Consider the following 14,937-nt stretch of genomic DNA (forward strand, 5'->3'; position numbering starts at 1 on the left):
TATACTGAGCTGTACAGCCAGCAACTTGAAACCACAGAAATTAAAATGAAAGATCTGCTATGTCATTTTTTCCATCCCCAAAAATTGTTCCCTATATTATATTTTCCAGGGCCCTGTCCAATCTTTTTTAATAAACTAAAGTGTCGGGGCTTCTATCACTTCCTTTGGTAGACTATTCCACAGCCAACCAGTCTTCACGGTTAGGAAATTCTTTGCTTAATTTCAACCCATTACCCCAGTGATATCCATTTGGAGAGAGTCTTTGAAATCAGTTCAGACATTGATTAGAGCTGGTCCAAAAATGGGGAGTTTTTCCTATGGATAATTTCAAGTTTTTGGTGAAAAATCAAATCTTAAATATTTGATTTTGAAACACGGCCATTGCATCTCATGGAAATCGTTGTTCAGGTGCCTCATAGTCTCATTCTCCTATCTAGTCTGGACATGGAACCCAGCCTAGAGCTCCAATGGTACACCATGGTCTTCCCTGTTGTTGAGGAGAGGTGGTGCATCATGGGAGATGAAGTCTAGCTGGGGAGCTCAGCCCATAGCAGCTCCTCAAGGCACCGCAACAGCATTTCAGAATAAAAATATTTCTGTTTTTGAGCATTCAGTTTCTCCATGAAAAATGAAAGTTTTCCATGGAATTCAAACAATTTCTCATCCAAAAGCAGTTTTTAGAAAAAAAAATTTAACTGGCCCTTCCATTGATCTTAGAATTGCAAATGCTCCTGAAGATACCCCAGCTAACCGACAGCAATGAATTCAAGTCTTTGTGATTAGGGCTGGCTCAGGACAGCCTCCCCTAGTGCTGGATTATTAGTACCTGCAGACCATCCAGCCGTTCCAGAAAGTTGTTCTGATCCATGAGCTGAATTTTGCGGAACCTCTCCTCATCTTCCAGGTGCTGCTGCCGAATCATCTCCGTTTGTGTGGCGATTTTCAGAGGCCAGTTGCTCGCAGCCCACCTGAGCTCAGATGGAATGAGAATACAAAAAAGATGAGAAGCAGCAACCTGAGGCCTATTATTTGAATGATAATGAGCATAGTAATTAGATAACCCAATCAAACTGATGAAGGAGGCTGACCAGCTACAGAAATGTGCATGGTTTCAAAGCATATTTTTGGTGCTCTGTTATTTGATATGCAGTGTCTGCGTCTAAACTGTTCAGTAACAAGAGGCTAAGGAAAGGGAGAGGAATTTAAAAAAAAAGAGAGAAATCCAGTATATTAGTAAAAGATGAGTGGATTGCTAAACAATTCCAAAAAGTCCAGTGGGACCGTGCCTCTTACAATTTGTCTGCACGGTACCTAACAAGATGGGGCCCTAATCTTGGTTGAGGTCTCTTGGTGCTTTTGTAATAGAAATAATAAAATAAAGCAAAAAATAAAAATAAGCTGACAGATAAGGTCTTTTATTTGTTAAGGAGGTTGATCACTACAAGTTTGCCCCATGCCCAGGCCAGGAGGCAGTGTGAATCCGCACACCTCTACAGACTCAATTTCTGAATCAGGTGTTCAAGGAACATCTAGCCTGAACTGCCACATGAAAAGATCTGAAGCACCTGGTATACAAATCAAACCCTGAGGCATTAAGAATGGTAATAGCTGCAAAATAAGCTGCTTTGACAGTAAGAGAAATGCTCACTTGTCATTGAAATCATCTTGGGTAAGGTTGTAAAGGAATTCCTCCATAACGTCATAATCTTCCATGACCTTACTTATGAGTTCCTACACAGGGAGACAGAGAGAGAAAAGTAGACATCCTCCAAATCACATGTATTGAACATGTTGCTTATTGGGATTGTCTGGCAGGATACACACTGCATTTGCATGACACATGCCATCGTCACACAACCTTACCCCAACACAGAGTACTTCTATACCACAAAAGCAGTGGGTCTGATTCTCCAACCTCTTGTGGTGTGAGTGATCCTCAGACTACATATATGAAAGGGAGTGTGACCCAGTGGGGAGGACACTGAACTAGGAATTGAGAAACCCAACTCTATTCCAGGCTTTGCCACTGGCCTCCTGAGTGACCCTGGGCAAGTCACTTCACTGCTCAGTGCCTCAGTTTCTCTGTTTATAAAATTGGGATGATACATCCCTCCTTTGTAAAGTGCTTTGAGATCTACAGATAAAAAGCTCTGTCTAATAACTTAGTGGTATTACTGCCAAATTAATTATAATATTAATATACTACACCAGTACAATGTAGGAGTAACTTCATTGAAGACCCCGGCACTACACCTGTTTATAACTGGTATGAGAGGAAAATTATCACAATATTTTTATGGTTTGAAAGTTTGTAATTAATTTTCAGAAGACAGAAAAAGTCAAGATCCAATATCTGTGCAGAAGTACTCAATGGCTAACCAAGAAATAGAAGGGATATACAACATACATTAAGGACAACATTTTCAATTGCCTTTGCAGGTTTCCCCTGCAAAGACATTTGCATGCACATAAGCTGCCTTAGCACATACCAGCACGGTAGCTAGGCATCTGACTGCCCAATTTGCATAGACACATTAGTTTTATACACACATGCCCAACTGCATAAATGACATTGGGTTTAAATTTCATATGCCAGCTGAAAATCTGGATCTAAGGGGCTCGGTAGCTACAAAGCTTGTGAACACAAACTCTCAAAGCTTCATAGCAGCCTGGATCAGAGGCAAGGTTTCCCAAGCAATGAAACAGGTAATTGGACTGACTGGCCAGATCTCATTTCTTCAAACATGGATTATTTAAGAAGCTGAACCAGGGGGGAGAGATAGCTCAGTGGTTTCAGCATTGGCCTGTTAAACCCAGGGTTGTGAGCTCAATCCTTGAGGGAGCCATTTAGGGATCTGGGGCAAAAATTGGGGATTGGTCCTGCTTTGAGCAGGGGGTTGGACTAGATGACCTCCTGAGGTCCCTTCCAACCCTGATATTCTATGAGCTATTGTTCCAGGACAGATTCAGAGCTGGATAATAAAATGTCAAAACCGTGGGAGATCTCCATCCACTCTATTCCCAAGTTTTTATCCCCTGGCTTTACTGGGCACCCCCTTTTGATCAGAAAAGCATGCCTTACTTCCTGCACTTTCAGCTGCTCAGGGACTCCCTTCATCCACTCCCGCAGCTCAGCCAGCTCCTCAATGCTGTTTGGTTTCTCATACATTTTCCGGCTGATGACTTTGAATGCTTCACAGATCTGCAGGAGGACACAGAGAATGTGTAAATACACACACTGAATAGAGGAGCATCTGCAGCCTTCCCTAATGGGCTACAGAGTTTCATTCCTATGGGGTCACTACCTTTAATCAATGGACTACAACAGAGGCTTAAGACCTGGTTTTCAGATGAGCACTCACAACTCCCATTAGAGTTAATGGCAATTGTGTGTGCACAGGACCTCTGAAAATCAGGCCACCAATCTCTCATATGCCAGACTCCAGTGTAAGTCAAAAAGCTGGCTGTAACCCACTGTAAGCGTGGTCTAAAGCTACAAATATACAATACTATTCTAGTTCTTCCTGTTAGTAGCCCTTCATCACCTGCCTCACACATGTAACTGTCTATATATTCTAGTTAACCTCATCAGCTCCCTGCAGGAACTTCCAATTGGCAGCGAGGCAGATAATTTTAAATCCATGAACATAACTATTTAGGAGATGATAGAGAGCCACAGATATTTCCATGCCACTAGGTATAGCTTTCTTGCACAGAATTTGTTACGAATGCAGGCACAGTTTGATTTAACTGGCTCTTCACATCTCCCTTCTAGTCTTTTTCAATTGGCTTCCACCACTAGTCCCATCTAACCATTCCAATGTGAGTTGCAAAACTTCCACATTAGAGTGGCCTCAACTGCTATCATTTGGCCACTGTGCAATCCCAAATTCTCTGCCGTGGTGCCTCCTGAAATAGGGGGACAGATGCAAGACAAAACAGAGAAGTGTGAAACTTACATTTTCCACCTGTAGGTGTAGGTTCTTAGCCAGTAGATCCAACATGGAGGTGGCAAGGACTTTGCGTTTTTTGGACAGATTTTGCTTGACACCTTCAATGCTGACGTAGAAGGGACCAATGATGATGGAGCTTGGCAGAGTATTGTCCAGCATCTCCTTTTCAGACAAGTGCAGGTTTACTATTTTTCTCACGTCCTGGGCAGAGGGGCATTGGGCTTGGTACTCTCTACAACCAGAAATATAATCAAAGACAAGCCAACCCATACCATACAGCGCACGAGAACACTCATCCCTACATGTCATAAATACACATTCACATAGATGTCATTAGACCTTTGTCCAAAAGTCCAGGACATTAAATTAATGACAGGTGCATTTATTATTAAAAACCCACAGATTTCTCTGAATTTACATATTTTAGAACCATAGCGTGAGATGCATTGCCTGCCTCTGAGAGCTTATAATCTAAGATAGAGATGACAACACACAACCCAGCTGACAACTGGTCAAGGAAGAGAGAATGAGGAGAGAAGTAGGAAGGAGGGATTCCTGGGAGAATTGGGTTTTAAAGCTCAATTTAAAGACTGGCGAGGATAGGAGGCCTGAAAAGAAGACGGCGAAAGTAAATGAGGCAGAAGGATGACTGAGGTGTGGATGGGGGTTTTAGCCATGGGAACAGGCAGGTTGAAACAAAGGGAAATACTACTTCCTACACCATGTGATCAGCCTGAAAAGGCAGAGTTGCAGGAGGTCAAACACGCTAACCAGACTTTCAAAAGGGATGAGTAATTTTCTGACCAATAAGATCAGAAGGGAATTTGACTGTTGTCAGAGGCAGACAGGAATTCTCACTGCTACTAACAATATACAGCATTGCACCAGTAGCTATTTTGCCTTCCTCTGAAAGCATCAGTTATTGGCCATTGCTGGAGGCTGGATTTGATACACCAGTGTTCTGATTTGGTATGGCTAATCCCTTGTACCTGTTCACTGAAGTGCATGCCACACACTTTTGCAAGCACAGAACAGCAAATACACATACTTACTTAAGCAAGGATACATGAGATGGGGATGTACTGTAGTAATAAGTTCCTAAAGACATGTAAGTCAGGTCTGTGGTGTCCGCTCTTGATGTTACTTACTTTAGAAAGGAATGGATGTCATTATTATTCAGCTCTAACTGGTTCTCATACTGCTTGGCATAGGCTTGGAGAGGGATCACTGCCTTGCGGATGGCAGATTGGATAGTGTTGCGCAGTTCTTCCACAAGGGGCTCGTGCAGGCCCACCGACTCCAGCAGTGGTGTGCCTCTAATAAACATGTTCTCCAGCACAAACTGGAAGAGTGCAAAAGGAGAGGTCATTCAAAACAAGCAGCTATCACCTGCTGCTTCTCGGTCTCCAGCAGGGGAACAGGTTTTACAGCGTGAAGAACTCACATTCTCTACAATGTATTGCTCTGTAAGATGGGTCATACAATCATCATCAGGAGGGAAGGTACCTCTAGAAGGTTATGTGGTCCATCCCTCTCCATTGCATCAGGAATTACTTCATTCATCTGACCCCAGCCCCAATAAAAAGATAAATATAGAGGAAAGATGGGAGGATCTTGGAAGACAAATATCCCTCTCAACAGAGAGAAGAGGATATACTGCAAAGGGACTTTCCCTAACAGGTTTGAGGCCATTAGTCTACATGCTATTGCCATTCATGATTCCACCCTCATCAGCTACCATACATTCTGGGTCTCTAGGCCACTTAGTCTCTGTCATATTAACATTTCCCCAGAGTAACGCACCGTCTCCAGTTGTGGTATGGTGTGGGTTGCCAGGATTCCCTTGTCGAACAGAGAAATGAGGGAGGTCTCGAAGTTCTCCACAGGTGTGCTGAAGTGAACCCCACTGTTATCCAGAATCAGATCCACTACAAAGAGAGGATTCTTTCGTGGCCTGCAAAGGGAGGAGATGGGGTTTTACGTGGCTGTCTGCAGAAAGAATGGCACCCGCAACACTGCTATTGTGCTGTGTGTTTAACTCCCAACAGTGAAACTGACCAGCAGTGTGGCCTTATTCACTTTCCCAGGCTCTAAAATGGAATTAGTAGCAGTCGCCTTCCTCCCTGGGGTGTGAGAGAATTCATTAGCTAACATTAGTAAAGCACACTGAAAATATTGAACCAGATCCTGGCCTCCAATAAGGCCTGCACTAACAGGACAGCTGGGGATTCGCCCAGCTCTGTGCCTCCCTCCCTGGCTCCAGGGTGCGTGCTGGAAACATGTCAAGAGAGACGGATGGAACTGAGTTGCTCTTCATCATAAGCACCACCATGAAACCCCAACCCAAATGCAAAGTGTCACTGTAAAAATCTATGGTAATTACAAATACAATTCTTCCTTCCTCCACTGTTCTCCTCCAAGCCTGACCTTCCCATCTCTCCCCTCCTTACTTGTATGGGCTGTTGATGAGGTCCCCTCCCCATTCCATATCCTCTGAGCAATTCTGGACACTGCCGCAAGCATCCAGCAAAAGCTGAGTGAAGCTGACCAGTGAGTCCTGGACCAGGAAGCGCACAGAGTCTTGCAAGTTGAACTTGATGAGCTCCATCAGTTTATGTAGCTTGGACATCTGGTATACACCCCAGTTGGACTGATACAGATTGTACCACCCTTTACCAATCTCCCTCAGACTGCTCTTTACTGCTATCTTGAGAGTATTGATCCAGGTGTCCTTGAGAAACAGCTGAACCTAGAACAAAGAAACATACAGTGAAGAATTTATCCTCAGAGGACTGATGGAAAAACAGTAGGGCAACTACTGACCACTGGCAGGGACCACTAGTGCCCAGTCCAATACCAATCTGCTGTGAAACAAGTCATTTCCGATCCATTTTGGTTGACCAATAACCCTCATATTTATGCATACATACCCAACATATTATATATCTAGTTCCTTAACAAAGGGTCATGAAAAAGCCTGCTGTTGAGAAAACATCAGAACTGTGTTTCTCCATTTCACTTAAGCTTCTGTTTTCTATCCCCGTTGTCACAAATTAGACCAGAGGGGACCACTATGATAATATTTTAGTCTGACATCTTCCATAACACAGGTCACAGAACTTTCCTGAAATACTTCCTCTTTGATCTAGAGTCTGTCTTTTAGAGAAACATCCAGAGATGGAGAATCTACTACAACCTACCAAGGACAGAGTCCCTGCAGCTTGTAAGTATTGCTTACATTCTGTTTTCTGATATGTATGACTTTATATTTGGCCACCTTAAAATACATTGTTTGCTTGTGCCCAGTCTACCAAGCAATCCAGATTGCTCTGGATCAGCCCTTTTCATTACTTACCGCTCTCCTAATTTCCAATTTACTATTCCCCATGGTTTTCTACAGAACAGTATCAGAAGCTGTATTTCATAGGGTCCCCCATAAACTCTCTGTAAAATATGACTGAGAAATGAGGGGTGGACATTTGTCTTCTGTTGGATATATTAAAGTGATGGGAAGGTGCTAACTGAAGGGCAGCAGAGTCCTGCAATGCTTTGATTCATTAAAATGCTACTAAGAGTCAAACTTGTTACATGGACTTCTGCTATTTGTGTGTAGAAATCAAATTTCAACAGTCCAAAGGGAGACAGTATTTTCTCACTGATAGAGTACAGGACTGAGGGTCAGGAGAGTTGGGGTCCTTATATACACTCTGCCTAATAAAATGAAAACACTCTTTTCCTGTCTGGTTCATATCCCAGATTGGGTGGCCTTGGGCAAGTCTCTCAACTTCTCTCTGCCTCAGTTTCCCATGAGGATAAAGCAGCCTTGTACAGTGTATGAAAGTCCTCTGGTGAAAGATATAAAAGATTTATAAGGTTTTATTGTTTTACTCTGTGGTTGTTAGTATCTAAAGCTTTTTCACTAAATTGTGTGGAAAAAATCTAACAAAACTAATAAGAACTCAAAAAAATTCTGTTGTTTCATTATCCCTGTGGTTAAAGAAGAGAGAGGATCTTAAGAAAAATCAGTATTTTTAGTGGAATCAAAGATCTTGTTCCTTGTAACAATAAGGGGAGAAGGAATAAGAACAATCTGGAAATCTATAATGCAGATTTTGCACCATGTTTTCTAGAAAAGCTTTGTCCAGGTGCAATAAATCAATTATACAATTGCTAAGATCTGTCTGGCATGGTCTGGTTGGTATATGCCAAGAGCCCTGTTGATTGTTCTGTATCTCCCCTCCCCTTAAGCGAATGTTCCCTCCCTGCCCTTCCTTACCTGGGTGAAGGTCTGCGTCTGGATCTGTTCAAACTCCTCTAGCCGGCCATACTTAGACAAGGTTGAATGAAACAGAGACATGGCTGCAGCTTTGTTGCACTCATCCCGCACCTGCGATAAGGCAAGGATGACTTCTGGCCTGGTCAGGAGCGAAACAAAAATAAAAGATGCCCGTTGCTCATCAAATGGATAGTCTGGGATCTGGACCAGCCCTGCCAGCAAAAGAGAGTGTGTCACTTTAATAGGAAGAGCATTTTCAATCCCTTTTTAGGTTGGCTTGATTCCACAACACTTTACTCATGTCGTTACATATAAGTAATCCCAACAGACACCAAGTGTCCTGCCTATTTGAAGCTGGATGAAAGGGCTGGTGTTGGCACCAAAGGTTTAGGGGACTTCATATCTCACAAAAATCTGCCCTGTCCCTGCACAGAAATGGAGCCCTGACCCCAGGACAGATCTGATGTTCTGGCTCATAGGTCCTCCATCATGAGGTTCTTTTTGGTATGGCAGGAATGGCCCAGGGATAGGGACCATGTCCCACAATGGGACTGTGCAGAGGCTGCCAGAAAGAAGAAATCAAGATTCTGAACATGAATGAAAATGAGAGGCCTCCTCGCTCCCAAACATGGCCTTGAAACCTCCACTGTTTGCCTCCAGCATTCCAGCCACTGTTAATGGACTGTCCATGGAATGCCTCAGCTTGTGCAATCTCACTCAAAGTGCCAAAGCCAAACTCTGTTCCCAGATACACATGTACAGTTTCCAAGGATCATTCATAACCTAACCCACTAATGTAAATGAGTTCTCCATGCATTTGGCTGTCTACTGGTCCCCCAGAATAATTGGAAAACATACCACCTTGTACATCCTCTTGCATTATAAACCGGTGTGTCTGAAAGTCTCCCACAATAATGAAGAAATCATTTCACAGAAGGACCCTTGCAATCCAACTAGAGCTCAACTTTCTCCACCAGATCCCATACCTCTCTCTGGCACCTTCTCCTCCTCTTTCTCTGGCAGGGTGACATATGAAAACCTCTGGGGTTTGGATGTGATGACTCCATCAAAGATAATCTTGTTCATGGTGCGTTCATAGTCTAGGCTCACCTCCTTTTCCAGGCATTGTAGACAGTTCAACACACTGATGAGGATTATAAAATGAATGAACAGTGACCACTCAGATCTGCACATCTGCACCAATCCTCAAAGATCTTACCCCCAATTTATTTCTCCTGGGTTCACTTACACTTAGCTTGCTCACTAAAAAGATCTGAATTACATTAGCAGAGCTATGGAGGTCCAGGAACAGAACAGTAAATGATGCTGCAGGTTTGAGGTTCATTGGCAGAGAGTTGTGTGGGGCCACAGGACAAAATAGTGACATTGCAAAGGTGCCCCACCCAGCTGGGTGGGATGTGAGTGTAAGAGAGGACCAGATTTGAAGCCAGAACTAGCACTCCTTTCTCTCTCTCTCTCTCCTCGCCCTCCAGTTGCTAAGTTGTCTCCCTACTAGTCTGTTCTGCTGGCACTGGTTGCAGCAAAGTGAAACTGACTAGCAGCTGATTAGGATCATCATATCTGAATCATTGCTACAGAACAAAGTGGAAGGGAAACAAGGTATGGACTGGAAGGATGTGAGAAGAAAAGTGTTACAAAGGGGGAAGAGAGACAACCTAAGGGTTGGAGAAAGCTGTGTGTGAATGCTAGGAATGCTTGGGGTATATGTGCCGTCTTCCCAAATGCCCCTCTGAATATTTACAGAAAGTATAAAATTCCTGATTTTCCTGATCCTGAACTCCAGCTGTCATGATCCTATCATGTTATTGTCTTTCACTTCAAGCACAGAGTACTTCTCTCTGGCTACATCTCTGTTCATAAACAGAGACCTTACTCTCCAGTCTAGACTGCTAAACCACACAGCTCTTCACACCTCCACGTTTCTGAGGGGGGTCAAAGCAGTTGTTCATTCCAAGGGACTGAAGGCAATACCACCACTGGTAGATGATGATTCAGCAAGCCCAGGGACTCTAAAACTTTTCCCTAGCGTAGGCTGTATCTCAGCAGAGAAACTGTCCCATTTGTAACCAGGTTACTCCTTTCCTTTTCTATTTGATTACACAAGATCCCTGTGCATACTTTCTTTTAATTTGATGACCAGCCACAAAGGCAGTTGGCACCAGACAACTCCACAGCTCTCTGCCGACCACAAGGAAGCACTCTGCAGAGAGCTGGTGGTCCACAGCCTAATATAGGAACCATTGACAATCTGTGCTCTGGAAGCTGTTTCCAGTGTCTGTAACTGAAAATGTGCAGCTCCTATGAAAGTTTCCATCTCTCAGCATTAGCCTACTGTGGCACGCTGTACCCCAAAGCAACACCCTGGCACCCCCATATTCACCAGTGTTATATAATTGCAACAAATCTTGTACAAAATATGTCACGTGAGGTGTCAATGGAAAAGTTATGGTTTGCTGAATATGATTATCCTATTTGTATGCGTGTATCATTTTTGTATCTGAAGTTAGAAATATTGACTTTGTACCAGTATTTCAAATGAGTTTGCTCCTGGTTAACACCCACAAGGTAGTTTACATCCAGTCTAGCCAGCACATTGTGGATAAACCATTCAAGGTGATGGCCCGTCAAGAAATACAATAGGCCATAAAAGAAGCTTACTCCCACCTGATGAATTTTTCTGTGAATGTTCTAGCCAGAATATAGGTAATGGCCCCTGCCATGACTCATCGAAGCATGCAAGAGCATGTGACCAGCTCACATGACACTGGACTCCATCTTGTGCCTATACTTTTCCACTAACTGTGTTGGGGGCTTTGTTTGGGACAATGAAGTTCCCCCCACAAGGCAAAAACTATAAAAGGGGGAAGTGACATCATCACTTGGCCTCACTCCCCCAACAACTCAACACCCAGAACCTTAGGAACAAGGACTGAACTGAGGATGCGGTCCCAGGCTGAAGGGATTTCTAGCCTGTGTATGGAAGATTGGTGGACTGTTTGTACCATCAGGGTGAGACACTTCTTGATTCAAATCCTGTCTAGTATACAGAACTTAGATTGAGATTTCATTTTATTTCTTAGGTAACCAACTTTGATCTGTATGCTATTTCTTATAATCACTTAAAAATGTATCTTTCTATAGTTAATAAATTTGTTTTATATTTTTTTACCTACAACAATGTGTTGTTTGAAGTCCAAAGGGAAATCTGCTCAAGAACAGGGGATGGTGCAATGTCCTGTCCACATTGAGGGAGGGGCGGACTGGGTAATAAACGTATACTAGTCAGGATTCTGACCAGGGCAAGACCGTACAGCTCTGGGGTTCTAGGCTGGGGAGCTGTGGGGAACTGGCTGGAGCCTCTCTATTGTTGGTTCATGGGTGGCTGGTAAAAGCACACCTGTAACACAGCTGGGTGTGTCCCTGCCTATGAATGTTTGTGTGCAGGCAGGATCTGGAGGGATCTGCAGCTTGTGTGAGAGCAGCACAGTGTGAGAGGGAGCCCAGGTTGGCAAGACAAAGGGCTCAGCAGTACCCCAATTCCAGGTTGCACCCCAGGGAAGACAGTCACACCTACCCTATACTGTACCACTATGCAGATATCCAGTAAGGTACATTGAAAGCACAGCGATGACCTGAGTCTTTTGATGAGCCTGTTCTAGCCCCCAGGGAAGAATCAATGGGATATTCACCGTATCTCCTTTCTCAGGTGTGAAGTGCTCATTGCCAGCTGCTTCATTCTACCTAGGCTCTTCTCATTAATGCTCCTCAGCCCATCCACAGGCATGCAGTCCACATACAGATTGTACAGCAACAACGCCTGTGTTTTCTTACGTAGGGTATTGGCGGAAACCACTCGCTGGGCAAACACATGGGGGTCTTCCGCAAGAAACAGCAGACGGACTCGTGGCACCCAGTACTGACATGGCATAAGAGGGGCTCTCCCTGGGGGGAAAGAAGGGAAGACATAAATAACACACGCTGGAGTCCACAGTGAATGCAGAAATCAGATTCCCTATTTATTGTAGCCAATAGATTGAATATGCAATCAGGGTCAGGATGGGGTGGTGGCAGTACAAGAGACTGCCAAATGAGGGATCAGAGTTCAGGTCTGGGTTGGCAGGGGATTGCAGTGCTGAAATGGCAGCATCCTTAACCCCTGCAAATGGTGGGTACTTTGAATATCCCCAAATTACCCACATTACCCCCAAATGGCATTGGTTCCAGGAAAAATTATGTCCAGTCCTCCAATGGTGGGGAAGAAGAGGGAAAAGTATTATCACAATGCAGGGCCCTGGTGGTGGAAATGGAAGCAAACAGAGGTAAATGAATGTCTCCCATCCCCTAATGAACCCTAGTCAGAACACACCTTCTGGAGTTACTCCTCCATTTAGAATAGGCCTCCCTTCTTCATCCCGTACCATTCCCCTCTCGTTTGTCTTATGTACCAAGTACAGTTTTGTCTCCTTGTCATAATCCAGGACACCAACGCTGACCCACTTATAGATCAACTCGTGGCTTTTGGGATCCTCTGATGGAAGATATAATCATTACAATTCACAAAAGTAAAATGCCTGCAAGCTACATGGAAACTTTTTAAAAACACCATTATAGAGGCTCAAATGATACATAAACCACAAATAAAAAAAACAGTAAGACAACAACAAAAACATCATCATGGCTAAACAGAGTAAAAGAGGCAGTTAGAGACAAAAAGACATCTTTCCAAAATTGGAAGTCAAATCCTACGAGGAAAATTGAAAGGAACGTAAACTGGCACGTCAAGGATAAATAGATAATTAGGCAGGCCAAAAAAGAATTTGAAGAGCAAAAGGCACAAAAACTAACAGCAATTTTTTTTAAATACATCAAAAGCAGGAAGCCTGCCAAGCAATCAGTGCTAAAGGAGCACTCAAGGAAGACAAGACCACTGAGGAGAAGCCAAATAAATTCTCTGTATCTGTCTTCAATGCAGAAGAAGTGAGGGAAATTCCCATACCTGAGCCATTCTTTTTAGGCGACAAATCCGAGGAACTGTCCCAGACTGAGGTGAAAGTAGAGGAGGTTTTGGAACAAATTGATAAATTAAACAGTAATAAGGCACCAGGAGCAGATGAGATTCACCCAAGAATTCTGAAGGAACTTAAAAGATGAAATTGCAGAACTACTAACTGTGATACATCACCTACCACTTAAATGAGCCACTGTACCAGCCTCTGATTGGAGGATAGCTAATATAATGCTGATTTTTTTTAAAAAAGTTCCAGAGGTGATCCTGGCAATTACAAGCCCATAAGCCTAACTTCAGTATCAGGCAAATTGGTTGAAACTCTAGTAAAGAACAAAATTATCAGAAGCACAGATGAACACGATGTGTTGGGGAAGAGTCAACATGATTTTTGTAAAGGGAAATCATGCCTCACCAATCTATTAGAATTCTTTGAGGGAGTCAACACACATGTGGACAAGGGTGTTCAGTAGGATCAGTGGATACTGTGTACTTGGACTTTCAGAAAGCATTTGACAAGGTCCCTCACCAAAGGCTCTTAAGCAACGTAAGCTGTCATGGGATAAGAGAGAAGGTTCTCTCATGGATCGTTTACTGGTTAAAAGACAGGAAACAAAGGGTAGGAATAAACGGTCAGTTTTCACAGTGGAGAGAGGTAAATACCAGGGCCCACAATGATATGTACTGGGACCAGAGCTCTTCAGTGTATTCATAAATGATCTGGAAGAGGGGTTAACTGAGGTTGCAAAGTTTGCAGATGATACAAAAATCACTCAACTGCTAAGTCCGAAGTTGACAGAGAGGAGTTACAAAGGGATCTCACAAAACTGGGTGACTGGGCAACAAATGATGGATGAAATTCAGCATTGATAAATACAACGTAATGCACATTGGAAAACATAATCTCAACTATACATGCAAAATGACAAAGTCTAAATGAGATGTAGCCAGCAGAAAGAGAGCTTCGAGTCATTGTGGATTGGGTAGTTCTCTGAAAACACCTGCTCAATGTGCAGAATGTTAGGAACTATTAGGAAAGGGATAGATAACAAGACAGAAAATATCACAATGCCACATGCCATATAAAGCCATGGCACACACACATCTTGAATACTGCGTGCATTTCTGGTTGCTCCATCTCAAAAAGGATATATTGGAATTGGAAACAGCATAGTGAATGGAAACAGCTTCCATGTGAGGAGAGATTAAGACTGGGATTCTTCAGCTTAGAAAAGAGATGACTAAGGGAGGATATGATAGAGGCCTATCAAATCATGAATGGTGAGGAGAAAGTGAAAAGGACGTGTTATTTATCCTTTCACATAATACAAGATAACCATGTGAACCATCCATTCACATAACACAAGATAAACACATAACCATGGGTCACCCAAGGAAGTACTTTTTCATACAATGCACAGTCAGCCTGTGGAGCTCATTGTCAGGGAATGTTGTGAAGGCCAAAAGTATAACTGGGTTCAAAAAAGAATTAGATGAGTCCATGGTGGATAGGTTCATCAATGGCTATTAACCAATATAGTCAGGGATACAGCCCCCTGCTCTGGGTGTCTAAACCTCTGAGTGCTAGGAGCTGGGACTGGATGACGGGGGATGGATCACTCTATAAATTACCCTGTTCATTCTTTTCATTCCTTCTCAAGCATTTGCCACCGGCCAATGGA

At 43.3% G+C, this 14,937-nt stretch overlaps 1 protein-coding gene across 1 annotated transcript in view; it reads right to left on the reverse strand.

Moving 5' to 3' along the window:
* The window catches only part of DNAH1 (dynein axonemal heavy chain 1), a 125,261-nt gene that overhangs the window by 91,066 nt on the left and 19,258 nt on the right, over positions 1 to 14,937 (reverse strand). The window contains exons 7-17 of the mRNA XM_037904042.2: positions 12,617 to 12,778; positions 11,940 to 12,192; positions 9,216 to 9,373; positions 8,230 to 8,441; positions 6,404 to 6,702; positions 5,757 to 5,907; positions 5,102 to 5,295; positions 3,960 to 4,185; positions 3,083 to 3,202; positions 1,649 to 1,731; positions 827 to 968 (exon numbers count right to left, since the gene is read on the reverse strand). Coding sequence (XP_037759970.2) covers positions 827 to 968; positions 1,649 to 1,731; positions 3,083 to 3,202; positions 3,960 to 4,185; positions 5,102 to 5,295; positions 5,757 to 5,907; positions 6,404 to 6,702; positions 8,230 to 8,441; positions 9,216 to 9,373; positions 11,940 to 12,192; positions 12,617 to 12,778 — 2,000 coding nt within the window. The remainder of the gene's footprint in view (positions 1 to 826; positions 969 to 1,648; positions 1,732 to 3,082; positions 3,203 to 3,959; positions 4,186 to 5,101; positions 5,296 to 5,756; positions 5,908 to 6,403; positions 6,703 to 8,229; positions 8,442 to 9,215; positions 9,374 to 11,939; positions 12,193 to 12,616; positions 12,779 to 14,937) is intronic.

Source organism: Chelonia mydas, chromosome 7 (assembly GCF_015237465.2).
Source record: "Chelonia mydas isolate rCheMyd1 chromosome 7, rCheMyd1.pri.v2, whole genome shotgun sequence".
Taxonomy (NCBI): Eukaryota; Metazoa; Chordata; order Testudines; family Cheloniidae; genus Chelonia; species Chelonia mydas.